The following is a 14,838-nucleotide window of genomic DNA, read 5'->3' on the forward strand; positions in this document are numbered from 1 at the left end:
CATGTTTTTTTTTTTTCACTTTTTAGAGGGTGCATTATACAATCCCGCCATATTACAGGGCGGCAACCGCCTGCATGGGAGATGGTGGATAAATACTTAGCATACTGCAATCAATATCCCACCAATTTGAGTTATGTGGAGGACATTTATTTCGCATGTGGCAAAAGTGGTATGTTCAAAACTCTTTTTCTCTCGTTGAAAAATTATTTCAGGGAGTAATTTTCGTAGATTTTGCAGTTTTCGGTTTAGCTCAACGCAGATAAAATGGTTTACCCCCCCTGATTACCTTACCCAACTATAGAAGTCGACGACTGAAAAATATTTTTTTTTAATCGATTATGAAAGTTCGTTCAAACGAATCGAGAGTTTGCGAAATCCAAAAATAATACTGACCTATCTGACTTTCTCCAAAGCTAGTTACCCCTATCGATTTTCCTAATAAATGTTGAATTATTGATATTCTATTTACGATATATTGGCAACAAAATGCAGCCCAATTGAGTGGTGTTCTAATTTCTTGAGTAGTGACTCAAATTTCCAAACCACATGAAACACGAGCCAAACAAGATTGAAATTGTTCCGTTTATTGAAAAGAAGCTATTTCAAATTTGACTTCAAATTCATTAATAAATCAATAGCTTGTTTGTTTCATTACTATTTCTGTTACCATAGAAACATTTCAATGACATATTCAGTATTAAATTCTTTTTTGCGGCAAGTCTCTCTATCGATAATCAAAAATTTAAAATTTAAAATCTTAAAAATAATTTTGGGAGGCTCATATCCGTATGAGTACTCCTAATGGATACTGAGGAGTTGATTCACGAAAAGATGAAGAAATGTTATCATGTTCTTTGTTTTATCATTTGCTGTTGATTACAAATACTTCACCTAACCAATATCACCTCATTACGTCTAATGGTCATCCTTCTAAAGACCCTTACTTCGCATTTTCATCCAAGTTCAAAGAACAATGTATAAGTGTCTGTGGTACCACTCGTAAATGCCATTCCTACACCATCAAGCAAACATCCATTAATCAATACGAATGTCAATTTACGATAGCGCTACCATGCGTGAAGATCTGGTCAGGGTTTCTTATCGAATTCGCTACTTCATCAATGCCAGGGATTGTAAAGATTGGTACAGCATTGGAGCGAGGCGTCAGTGTTTACAAGGTGAACTGGATGGGGCGTTTTTTGAAAAATATCAGATGCAACATGGATATTGAGGGCGGAGCGTGGATTGTTTCCAACGACGATATCAGCCCTCGCCACTTAGATTTCCAACGTTCTTGGAATGATTACAAAGTAGGCTTTGGTGACCCACATCGAGAATTTTGGCTAGGAAACGATTTTATCCATGAAATGAGTGTCTCTGCGAAGCATGATTTTTTGGTTGCACGCTGAAGCGTACACAGGCGACACCGCCATCTCAAGATACGGTGAATTTTTACATCGATAACGAGAGTCAAGATTATACTCTTCATTTCAATGAAACTCTACTGACCGGGATAGAATCTTTGACGAGTCGACAAAACCTGAACGGAATGAAGTTCCATACACATGATCGAGATTACGGATCACCTTGTTTTCCAAACGGTCACGGTCCGTTCTGGTTTAATAGATGTGTGTGGCTTGATCCGAACCGGCCCGATTATCTCCGCTGGAGAACGTATGCCGGTAGTGATGTGATTCAAGAAATTCAATTGATGTTTAAAGCTACAGGTTCAAACTAAGGACAAATTAGAGACTTTCTGTACCGTATTGTTCTTCAGTCTCGGATGGATTTCATTACAAAAGTTAAAAAAAGAGGCTTTTCCGTCGTGAAGCAAAATTTGACGAAGCTTGGTGAATTGTGTTTGTTCTGCTAGCGTGAAAAACATCCAAGAAGTTTTTTTGATATTAAAGCCGAACTAAGCAAATTTAATTAATGCTTATTAAAGCTACGTGACCGAACCAAGAATAAATTGACAAGATTTCCACAGTAAAACATTTTATAATGTAAATGATTTGATCGGAACAGTCAGTAACCAATGTTTCACAGTTTTAATGCTGTTTTTCGTGAATATGTATGCATCTTGAAGCCATTGTAAACGATCACAAAAAATTGACTCTTAAACATCTTCTCTGGTAAGTTTATGTTATAATTTGAAGCCATTTTGAAAGTTTAAATTTAAAAACAGTTAAGCAAATAATTTTAAACTTTGAAAAATAGGCTTCAAATATAGCATAAACTTACCAGAGAGGATTGCCATCAAATACAACAAAATTATACTGACTTTTAAAACTTGCGAGACAACGGATGAGTTCAGCTTTGGTAAAACGGTCCCACAATAGGATTGTTACATGCAGTTTTTTGAAAGAAAACATACCTATTGTGTAATTAGTTAATGTTTATTTCATTTTCCTAAAATTATAATTTGAATTTTTTTATAATTTCATTAAGATATCACAGATACTGTCGATGTTATGAACAGATATGATAAAATTGTTTTTTTAAAAAGCACCTCACACAATATCACTTCTTTTGGCTGAATTCACGTTGGAAGGCTGCATGCAATCTATTGAAAAACTTTTCGCCTTACACATGAATAAAATAAAAGTCATTTTATATGTATTTTTTCATTCAACCTTCGTTTAATTGAAAGTCATGTAAAATAAAATCTACCGAAAATAAAGACTATTTGAGAATAAGGTAGCTTGATCCTCAAAGAACTAAGATTTTTCTTCGAATTAGATAAAGGTTCGAATTACCGAGTGTATTTTTGGATAACTTTTCAGGTGAGGGAACCAATGTTCGAATTACAGAAAGATTATTATAAGATTAACGAGATTTGAATTAGAGAGAGATAAGTTGACTGATCTACAATTCTGTCCCACATCGATTAAGTTCTTCTTCTACAAGCAAAGTTTAAGATATTTATTGTAACTTTGCAATATATTGCAAACAAAGACTGCAGGACTCTCGTCGGGACTTATCCATCGCTATTTAACCTCCCTTATAAAAGTAATCAATTGAGAACCTCTGTACCATGAAATCACGAAGGATCATTATAATTTGTTCCAAACGTTTCGGCCTTATCTGAGAGGGTGGTTAGACTATATGCAAGTACCTCATCATTTCTTAGAGGTTTGTTGAGCGTCAACAACAATTCATGGCCTATTAAGAATTGTTGTTGCCGCTCAGTTATTCTAATTTTTTGACATTTCAAATTTAGACGAGTAGTGTTGTAGCGGTGTTACTTCTTTGAACCTCAATTCGTGATTCCAGGCCCATGAATATGCTTAAAATGTTCATATTTTCATTATTCTATACTATGAGTGCATCAATTTTTTGTCATTTTTGAGGGCTAAGATAAAGTATCTTGTAAATTTTCACACTCAGGAAACTTAGATAAAAAAGTTAAAAAAGAAAATTTTAACGTTTTCTAACACTTTGCTTTACTCTGCTTTCAGTTTGGATAATTTCCCAGAAATGCGACATCCGCTAGGTAAAGTAAAGAAATTCGATGATATGTGGCAAAATATCGGATACGATCAAAGAAAAAGCCAAGGTGAGAGAGACAGATTATATATTTCTGATCGTCAAACCTCTTCGTCCAACTGTGACTGATTCAAATTTACCTTCGCGCTTATATTTGCTCTGAAGTAGATCCATCCTGTTTATAAATTTTGATATTTAATTGCCCTTTAAATTAAGAGCGACCCGATGACTCCCACTTCTTTAGCTGTCTTCCCAAAGGTAGGGAAGGATGCCACTCATTTCCTTTAATTTCTCCACTTACCCTTGTTTTTCTCTTTAGTTGCTGAGCATGCTAGAGAAAGGCATTAAGGGCTCTGGTCATAGTGAAAAATCAATTTCAGAATTTGAAGATAAAACCTTATGTTTTCGCTTCTTTGACATGTTTCAGAACAAACTGCTTTTGAAAAAATGAATTTAAGTAATTACATCATGAGTAATTAAGGAATAAGAGTGGCATGGACCTTAATAAAACGTCATAACGACGCTATTCGTATACTTTTTCACACAAAAAGCCTAATCTCCTTGGGGAAATCATTTCATTGTTTCAAGCTTTTTTTAAGTTAATGACAAATAATTTTTTTATTTAGATTTTTTCGGAAAAATTTTCTATTTGGCTACATCCCAAGTTATAGCTGTTTTCGTACGGAAATTTAGTGGAGTTGCCAAAAATGAGGTTTTTTGGAGATTTTAAAGGAAAGATACTTCCACAAAAATTTTCCGAAATTATATTGTATTGTATTATATTATATTGCTCGAAACACCAAATGACATTTCATCTTTAAGACATGAAGACCATGAAAAAGCAGACATCCTGCAGAAACAATTCTGTAGTGTCTTCACAAAAGAACCCGAAGGAGAACTACCGGAATTCCAGTCCCGCACAGATCGCGTCATCAAAAGAATACCAATAACAAAAGATCTTGTTTACAAATCTATACTGAAACTTGATGACAACAAATCATTTGGTCCAGATGAAATGCATCCAAAAATGTTAAAAGAACTTGTAGATGATATCGCAGAACCCTTGCACTTTTAATGATCGAATCGTTATCGACGGGAGTCCTACCGGAAGAATGGAAATTAGCATATGTAACTCCAATTTATGAGAGCAAAGGAGCCAAATTTGGCTGTTAACTACCGACCTGTAAGTTTGACATCGATCGTTTGTAAGCTGATGGAAACAATTCTACGAGCGCACATTACACAGCATCTTGACGACCTGGAACTCCTTTCAATAAAACAATATGGTTTCATTAGCAAACGCTCGACAGTTACCCAACTGCTAACATTCATCGATAGATGCTGTGAAAGTACCTCAGAAGGAAAAGTGGTAGATTGTATCTATTTCGATTTTGCAAAGGCATTTGATACCGTGCCACACCGTCGATTGTGCAAAAAACTAATGGGATATGGATTCAAAGGACCTATACTTGATTGGATAAGAGCATTCCTTAACGGACGTAAACAACAGGTAAAAGTGAATCAGTCAAAATCAACAACAAATGATGTAGTAAGTGGAATACCACAGGGTAGTGTACTTGGGCCGCTACTTTTTGTTCTATATATCAACGATCTTCCTGATAAAATCATCTCATCCATACTACTCTTTGCTGATGATACAAGATATTTAAAGAAGTTGACTCCATTGATGACTCTCTTATCATACAAAAAGATATTGAGGAGCTGGAGAAATGGTCTAAAGACTGGTTGCTTCAGTTCCATCCAGACAAGTGCCATGTACTTACAATCGGAAAGTTTACAAACATTAAACATGCACATCCATATACTCTAAATGGAAATCAACTGAACATGTTTCATAGAGAAAGATCTTGGTGTTGTTATTGATGCAGAGTTGAGTTCGAGGAACATATCTCTAAGCAAGTCAACAAGGCCAATTCGATGCTTGGAGTTATTAACCGTGGCTTCCAAAACCTTAGCCCGCAGATTTTTCTTACTTTGTACTGTACTTTCGTTCGACCGCATCTTGAATATGCACAATCAGTCTGGTCCCCGAAACTAAGGAAACACGTCAACCTATTGGAAGGAGTGCAGAGACGTGCGACAAGGCTTGTCAAACTTTACAAAAATCTCTCTTATGAGGATAGACTACGAAGCTTACAATTACCAACACTAGAGTTTCGTAGAACTTTTTGTGATATGGTGCAGGTCTATAAGCATCTTCACTTCTACGATAAAGCTACGATTCCAAAGAAAACTACCCATCGACCACGTCCGAATCGACAACACAAAGATGAACTCCAGCTGAACTTTGCAAGTGATGGATTCCGCGGCCCGCAAACAAAGTCGTTCTACTACAGAACCATCCCTACGTGGAATAAATTGCCGTCTGAGGTGGTAGCTGCTGTTTCCATAAAAGGCTTCAAAGAAAAGTTGAAAGAAGCATGGAAAAGCCATCCAAAGAAATTCGTTACACGAAACTTGTAAATTGAGATCGGTTTAGAGGCCCACTGAGTGCCTACAACCTGTAATATTCATTTTAATAATAATAATATTTTTAGATACTAAATAGATACATCACCTGAACCAAAAAAATTCCAAAATGTTTGATTTTCACCGAGATTAGGGCTTTGAAAGGTGAAATACTCTTCTTCGAAAAACTCTTCGTTTTCTTCTTCATTTAATTTTTTCATTTCAATTTTTCGATTAAAATGCAGAAATTGCCATTTAAGTTGGTGTAAAATCGAAAAATGTCCAGAGCCCTTAAGTACCATTTTGTAAATCTTTACTTTGGCTTGGCTGGGGATCGAACCCACAACCTTGCCTATAATAGTTGGATGCTATACCTTCATGCTACAGCTGCTTATTTCAAAAACTATTTCAGTACAGTTTCCAAACCAGCTTTTGGATAATTTACCATACCCCATTCCCATTCATCAGAGTAATATTATATTCCATTTGTAGGCGATCGCGGACAAAGAAATAGAGGATGGCAAAGACAGTGAGGAGATCGGTCAACTTCCCTTTTGGAGATGTCAACCGTACGTTAGACCACCGTAAGTAGAAACTAGGTGTATGATGTTTTGTATGAAATGGTTTTCTATTTACTAGCCCTATATAATTTCAGGTGTTTGTCCTTTGTAGGTCGCACCACACCCACAGTTATTGTAAGCTAATATTTTCCAATACCCTGATGGAAGGTATAACCCGCAGGGGGCACTCATATGATCTGACCTACGTCATGTGCCGCGCTTAGGGTGGGGTTTTCAGCATCCCATAACGCACTATAAGGGTGTGCTTCTAAAAAGTTCTATTGTCTGATAATTACAGCTGACAAGAATAATTTTCTCAGTTTTTCTTTGAAACAGAAAATTTCCCAAGCTTCTTCTTTCACGCAGATTTACAGCCGAGAAATATAGTGCACTATAAGGGTTGGGTAAATCAAGAGAAAATGCACTGAAAGGGTACCTTTTCAGCCATATTGAACTGCACTGTAAGGGTACGATTTTGAAAAGCAGATTTTGCACGGCACATACCGTCGTTTCGAAATCGAGTGCCCCCCCTCGGGTATAACAAAATGGTTTGAGTTTGAGATACTTTCGCTATTAGATTATTTCCATGCTCCTGAGCAAAACTTTCAAATGTTTTTGCCTAACTCTTTTTCCAAATCGAGAAATGACGATTTGAACTTTCCAAAAATATAAATAGTTAAACAGTTCTCGGGACAGTTCTAGATTCTACATTAGACATTTAAGTTTAAGTTTAATCCCATATCAACAAGAATTGGCTCGATGAAACAAAACTGTCCTGCTTGTCTTTTACAGGAAGCGAGGCCCTGGTTAACTTAAACCGTTCTCCTTGCAGCTCCAAAGGGGTGATTTCCATTTTCTATTTTCTGGTTTTCGTTTGAGGGGTGTCAATCATTCGTTTGAGCAACATATTTAGAAACTGTTGTTAAAATTTTGTATTCAGAATGTTAGGATGGTTTCAATTAACTAGCAAGTTATTTCAGGAGATGTGTCGTAAATTCCCAAAAAAATTGTGTCCTTAAATCCACAAAATTTTCGCTTCTCTACCTCACTTAGACCAAAAACAACATCGGGCGAGAAAAGACCACTCGAAGAGGGCGGTGAAGAAGTGAAAGCAAAAGCAAAAATAAAACCGCCCTCCAAACGAAAAGCTATACGTGAAAAACACCAACAGCACGGCAAAGGCTTATTCCCTAAAGGTACGTCAATTCTTTTTGACTTTTGATTTTTTTGCTTTTTTCGCTACTATGAAAAATATTTCGATGTCAAACATTCTTTAATCCGTACGCCTTTGTTTAGCTCGGTGTTTTTCTCTGCTTTCTTTCTTTATGAGAGCTCAAAATAGAAGATTTCATTAAAAACGGCTTAGAATCTAGAACCATATACATCTGATTGATGTCCTGACGACATTTCATAGAATTGGTAAAGTCAATCGAAACGTTTTGATGTCAGTGGCCCAATTTCCCATGAGAGGAATGATAGTCTACCTGATGTTTCGTATTCCCGGTCGGGCTGAACTGCCCTTGTGAATAAGCCTGAAAATATTTCGATTGGACCAACTAATACCCGAAAACGAGGGCTAGAGTTCAGGCCTCCCACTGCAAAATCCATGAGACAGTCGGGCGAAATTCCGTTATCCAAGCCTTCCCGATGTTGAGAAATCTTCCCGACCTTCAGAGATATAGTGCGTCGAATGAAAATTTCTAAATCGTGCAAGTACAAGAGATAAGTTTGTAAGGATCAAGTATTCTTTCCTTGCTTCATAGTTCCAAAAGACAAATGGCCGCTATGCGTGACTTGCAAGAACAACCCCTGGGTAAGTTAAATATGTTTTGACATTTTTTCATTTGAAACACACAACTCTGTGGGCCTAGTGCATCGCACCTGGGGTGTGTCCGAAATAATCTTGACGCGAGAGGGTCGAGATAATATATATTCAAACTAAATGAAGAAAGAAAAACGAAAATTCATAAATATTTGACAAGACAAAATTTGATCCTAATTAGAGAAAATTTGACTAATTGACTGATAAACGGAAATGATTAAACTGAGATAAATATGAGAAAAATGAATGACAAACTAACAGAAAATTCTAGAACTTAAATCCTAACTTAACTTAACCTAAAAATGTATAAAACAGAAAAATGCCAAAAAGAAAGAGAAAAACGAGGCCAAACAGAGAAGACCAGAGGCCAGACAAAAACCTAACCTAAGCCTATGAAAAAGAACAAATGAAAACAGCAGAAAAACTCACCAGCTGGCCACGAGTGAGATGCTGACCAGAAAGGTAGTGAGAACTAAAGGCGAGTAATCACTACAACAAGAAACTGGATACAAGATACTTTGCCATACGAAAACGATAAATTTCCACTGAATTTCTTGAGGAAGTCAACTCATGTCAAAAACAACCTTCTCCAATCAAATCAAAATTAGAATGAATTCAGAAGTCCCAAGCGTGAAAGAATCGGAGATAGTATGGCATAAAATAATTGCCTAATAATTAAAATTAATTATCCTAGTATAAAGAAAACGTAGAGAAAATGTCATTTGGGAATATGCTATATACAAACAAAGGAAATTAATATACGAAGGAGCGTCAAATTAAAAAGCTGATGGAAATTTTATATTGTCTGTTATAAGAACAGTTCGTAAGATTACAAACTCTTTATCTGTACCAGTCCGGGTACACAATATTCTCACAATCATCATTAATTCCACCTGTCAGTTAGCAGCGTCGATAGTTCGAATTATTTGCAGGTCTCATTCGTGTATTTACAAAATTTACAGAAATTTATTTGGGATCTTAGAAACAAATTCAACTTTTTTTCTATTTTCTATAGATACTGATGATAATGCAAATTAAGATTTTATTGTTTTCATATCGTCACCTGATTTATTGGCATTTTACAGACCGAGGGCTAGTTTAATTTTAATGTATCATCACAAAACGAACCATGATTTGAAAATGCCATGAACTATACTATTGTTTCAATTTTTTTAATTGTCGTATTACATCAATCTTCAGGTAGGTCCATTCAGCATGTAGCTTGTTTTTACACCTTTCGTCTAAATTGGTCCTATCTTACTGTCTAGGTTGCCATTACGTTTGTAATGGAGATATGCATTGGCTTGGGGAATTAATTTTCAATCGCATGCAATTATTTAATCTTGTTATTTTACAGGGTAAGAAATGTGAACACAATTTATGTAAAGCTTGTTGTAAAGATATGACCGCTATCAAAGTACTCGATTGTTCAGGTACGTTTTCATTTTTTTGTTTACTTCATACTGGTTTATTGTAGTTTCTAGACGATCTATTCAAGAGGGAAATGGATCTAAAAATCAGGGTTTTACTCCGCCAAATGACAAAACATAGTATAGCTCCAGTGGAGTTGAGATTCTAAACTGGCAGATCTTTAGCAATGTAATGCTGTTATGACCATCGGTTGGCGAATGAAACTTCTAGACCAGTGATTTCATTTAAACATGTTTGCCGTTCGCTGAGCCTTAAAAAACAACTTGAAAACTTATAACTAGCGTCTTTGTTGTTTATTTGGGCTCTACTCCACTCGCCTTTATTCTAGATATTATTAATAAAGAAAAAGGCCATTAGAGGGGATTGGCCTTAAATTTCATCTTGCTTTCTACAAGACCTATTATATATCATCCTTTATTTATCGTTTTCGTTATTTTTGAAGGTCACAAATTCAAATTCTTATTCAACAAACTGAGACGTGAAAAAGAAGATGAAGAAGAAGCAGAAAAGCAGAAACAAAAAGCTGAAAATGCACCGTGCCAAGACAAATATATAAAAGCTGGTGTCAATGTAGACGAAAACCGGAACGGCGGAGAAAAAAACAGTGATAATGATGCCAAAGATCCGAATTCGATCATTGCCACTTGATGAAAGCATCGGAAAGGTTAATTTTTACATCTACCAAAGTGAAGTACCTTCTATTTTGGAATGCATAGTTCCTTTGGAAGTTTGATTGGGTTTGTTTTCAATCACTGCGAACTTTTCATCGAGGCTATGGGTGTACCGTGCGAATCTCTAGTATAATGTCCGTTAGGCTGAATCGTAACGGAGCATCTGCGCTGTGCAGATTTATTCCCGAATTTTTATTGCGGTACAAAAAACTCATAATCAACACTATGTTGAATTGGATTGAATTTAATCAAAGAATTTCTCTTACTCTAAATTGCCTAAACGGGGGGTGTTTTGGAAGAATTAAATTTACAAACACGTTTATAAGGAGCCAGAATTTTTATCTTCGAGTTTAAGAAAATTGAAAGTTTACTGTTTTATTTTAGCTAGGACACTCCTCTAAGTTTTGCTCTTTTCAAGGAGCAAAGCTTTTAAGTGAAATTTAAGATCTTAGTAGATTGATTTTGCCCTGATTGATAAGGCGTACTTTGAAAATAATTAGTCTTTGTTTTTAATTATTCACGCGCTATGTCTAAATAACGGCGGTTACGGTTTAAATGCTGAAAATCTTCGGGTTTTTTTCCGACAAATTTTCCTACCAAAGAGTTGAAAAAGAAGATGAAAACGCTGAAAATTAATTACATATATAGCAAGATAAAAAAAATATCGGTAGCATCAATAAACAATACGCCTAAAAGTGTGACAACTATTTTTCTTGAATTTTTATGATAATTATTTTTAGGTAAATGAATTTTTTAAAAGTTTTATAAAATTTGAGCTGGTAGGACACTGCCCATCCATCGCACACTGATATTTATATTCTATATGATAATATACTATTAAATTTTACCTAATGTAATTAGGTTACATACAATAATTCTATTATAGTTTACCATGGTTTTTTAATTTGTAGCTTAGCATAAATGTTTCTCTGAGATTTCTCACTTTTTAATTCGATGCTGAGTTTGAAAATCAACTAATCAATTTGCATAGTTGTTCTATTGATTTTATTTTTATTCCTAGTTAAAAAACTAAACTAAAAAAATATCAATCATAAAAACAACAAAAAGATACAATTATAAATCACACTTAAAATTAAAATGGCTGAAGAAAACGAAGGATACAAATTTTACAAAGAGGTTCTCGGTTCACCTAAACATGTTTTAGCACCAATGGTTGACCAATCAGAATTACCGTTCAGAAAAATGTCAAGAGAATTGGGTGTGCATCTTTGTTACACACCAATGTGGCATGCTGGTATCTTTTCCAGAGATCCAAAGTACAGGAAACTGGTTATTGAACATTGCCCTGATGATCGACCTCTGCTTTTTCAGGTATGCTAGGTTTTTTTGTAATCTGGGCTACATTTCAGGTGCTTCGCGCCCTTGTGTAATCCTAAATTCTTAATTAAGTTTCATTTCAGCTCATAACTTTCTACCGCGCTTCTTTTCACCCAGAACCTCTTCCAAAAAGCCTTTCTGAAATCTTCACTACTGTAACAAAACAAAACAGGTGCGAAAACAGCATCCAAAAATGTCACAAACTTGTTGACAAATGTTATTATTTCTTCTGTGTCGGAACCGTAAAAATCGTCACTGAATATTTTGGGTGCTATGGTAACAAGCTTATAGTAAACAATAGAAGGTATCCAGGTTATACCATAAAGGAGTATTATTTTGACCGTCAGAGTTGTCAACTTTCTATTCAAAGCCAGTCGATCTATTGTAGCTTGACTGTGTTTTTTCTGCTTTCCAAATAACACTCTACTATTGCGTTTCATTTTGCGAGCAATGTATATATAAATGCCAAAATTCAGAACTAGAGGGAGAGCAGAGTTGACAAGCAGCATGAAAATAGTCCAAACCCTCGGTTGGTTGTAATGACATTTTGAATTCTCCAACGATTTTGACCTATTCATCGGCACAAACGGTATCAAACATAATATGATTATGTACAACCACGCCAAACAGCATATTGTCTTACACTTTGTCGAAGTCAGCCTGATTTTACGAGATAAGGCATATTTGGTTGCGAGAAATCGATCGATTGCGATCAGTAACACGTTGACACACATCCCGTAAAATGTGACCATGTAAGACAGGCGCCATGCATCACACACATATGCACACACAGTCTCGCTAAAGTTGCCGGACCAGAAAACGGCGTATGTCGGTAGCACGAAAACGCCTTGTAGTAAATAAGTTACGAGGAGATTTACGATGAATATCATGGGTGGTTTTTCTCGTATTTTTTTTGTTGTCACGATGATATAAATGCATGAACTATTGATGATTGTGATTGCGATTGAGAGAATTGCTGACATCAGCACATCAGCACATCAGCACATCCTTGTATAATTCTCTATTCATAGTTTTTCCTTTTTTTGTTCGTCGTCGTAGATAAATAGGACTAAGACTTAGTTTTTCGTCTTACTTTCAAACTCAATCACTCCTGGAATACTCATCTCCAGATTGCGTTTTGAATATTATATTGCCATGTTGTTTCATCAAATCATCATTACGCAAATTTTAGAATCGACAACTAGATCATGGTAATTTTGAAAATTCGTAAGAAACGGCTGTAACCAATCTTTTGTCTTTGTCCACTATCGCTTCAACTCAAGACTGAAGAAACATACCCTTGTTCATCTTATTTAGTTTACATGAAATATGATCATATTTGTTTTAATTTTCAAAGTGCTCGAAATTTGTACATCGTAAGCTCTTGTTTTTAATTAGTGCTAATCAGTTAGTAATCATTATTAGGGCAAATACTACTCTTAAAACTTGTTTTGGATAATTGACAAAAACCCCATTTTCTACCCACACTTTTGGGGAAAATCTAACCCCTTAGCCTGCTCAAATGTCTAGCCCCAAGCTGATTATCACGTGCCAGGCAGGTGATCATCCATCTCAGAGACTCAGAGAAATTTCTCTCGTGTGAAATAAAGTTTAGGTTAAAATTAGCTTGGCTTGTATCAGAGTTAGCCTGAAAATGTCAAGTCAATTAAAAACTTTCCATGTCAAATCATTAGTATCGATAGGCTTATGGAAGTCTGTAGTCAAAAAGTATTGACTTCAAATGTAAGCAGCTCTCTAGTTTATGTGAAAGCCCCATCTTTTCTGAAAATTCAATTGAGTTTATGACTATAATACGACCTTTAATCTTTTTTTCAGTTTTGTGCAAACGATCCTGAGAAATTTGCAGATGCTTGTGAATTAGCAGAACCACATTGTGATGGAGTTGATTTAAATCTCGGTTGCCCTCAAGTCATCGCTGCGAGAGGTACAAATGTGTAATTTTCAAGGCGATCCCATTTTCTAGGGTTGCCTTTGTTGAGTAAACTTTTCATGATATAAATCAATCACTGGTTTTCTTACAATTTTCGCATGGCAGAAGGGCTCGTCCTGAAAAGGGTAGCACTAGAATTATTATAGGAAGACTCTCTAGTGCCTCACATCACGAATATTAAACAGGCGTTGCATAAGAAGCCGTCTTTCGACGTATTATCATCTCATTCTTTGTTTTCCATTTTAAGGACATTACGGTGCATTTCTGATGGAAGAGTGGGAACGAGTGGAGAATATCAGTAAGTGAATTCTATTTACTTTTTAATTTTTACTCGTATGTTTGCTCACTCGGCCTTTTCCAAAGAGATAATGAACGGTATTTTCCCTCATGAACATGTTGTACACATTGTCATGGGCGGCCCCTGTTCCTCAAAACAATACCTCCAAAAATACAGTGAACCACTATTTGATTCCAAATTAGGAAATTTCTAACCTAAATAAATACTTATTGAACGAAACGTCCATTCCACCTATAACGTAGTGGTCTAAAGAAACGACTATTCTTTTTTAGAATCAACCTTACAATCTAGTTTTTATATTTATAAAAACTAGATTGCTGACGTGTGAAAAGGAATGTCGGCGTGAATGATCCTTTTGTTTCGATAATAACATCAAAGCGGGAACTAATTTTCTTCTCGTTTCTTTCTTTCCTTTTTCTTTCTCATTACTTCAAGCTTTCCCTCAGACTTTCCCAAGCGTGGTTAGCTCAAATGGTTAGAGCGTTTGTCTCATAAGCATGGGTTTCCAAGTTCGATCCCTCTGGGTGTCAAATTTTCCAATTCTTGATTTTGTTTTCGTGCTCATCACTTTAATTTTGAATCACATTTCATGGGAGTGAAGAGATATCGACGCGTTATGTAATGTTAATTGCTATTAGTATATACGCTTTCAATTCGAATCTGTGATCTGTTCCCTCTTAGTGAGGAGTTTGATACCCTTATAACAACCATATTTTATAAGCACTGAATACTGAAATTCAAATGACGACCACGCAAGAAAGATAAGCAAACAATTGGATCAAGTGTCAAACATTTTGATCCGGAAATCAATT

At 35.7% G+C, this 14,838-nt stretch overlaps 1 protein-coding gene across 1 annotated transcript in view; it reads left to right on the forward strand.

Moving 5' to 3' along the window:
* Nucleotides 1–11,464: 11,464 nt before the first annotated feature.
* Nucleotides 11,465–14,838, forward strand: part of LOC136813719 (tRNA-dihydrouridine(16/17) synthase [NAD(P)(+)]-like) — a gene marked incomplete at its 3' end in the record, with an annotated part of 36,727 nt that continues 33,353 nt past the window's right edge. The window contains exons 1-3 of the mRNA XM_067070220.1: nt 11,465–11,771; nt 13,614–13,722; nt 13,976–14,026. Of these exons, the coding sequence (XP_066926321.1) occupies nt 11,538–11,771; nt 13,614–13,722; nt 13,976–14,026 (394 nt within the window). The remainder of the gene's footprint in view (nt 11,772–13,613; nt 13,723–13,975; nt 14,027–14,838) is intronic.

Source organism: Clytia hemisphaerica, unplaced genomic scaffold (assembly GCF_902728285.1).
Source record: "Clytia hemisphaerica strain Z4C2 unplaced genomic scaffold, Clytia hemisphaerica genome assembly, whole genome shotgun sequence".
NCBI classification, from domain to species: domain Eukaryota; kingdom Metazoa; phylum Cnidaria; class Hydrozoa; order Leptothecata; family Clytiidae; genus Clytia; species Clytia hemisphaerica.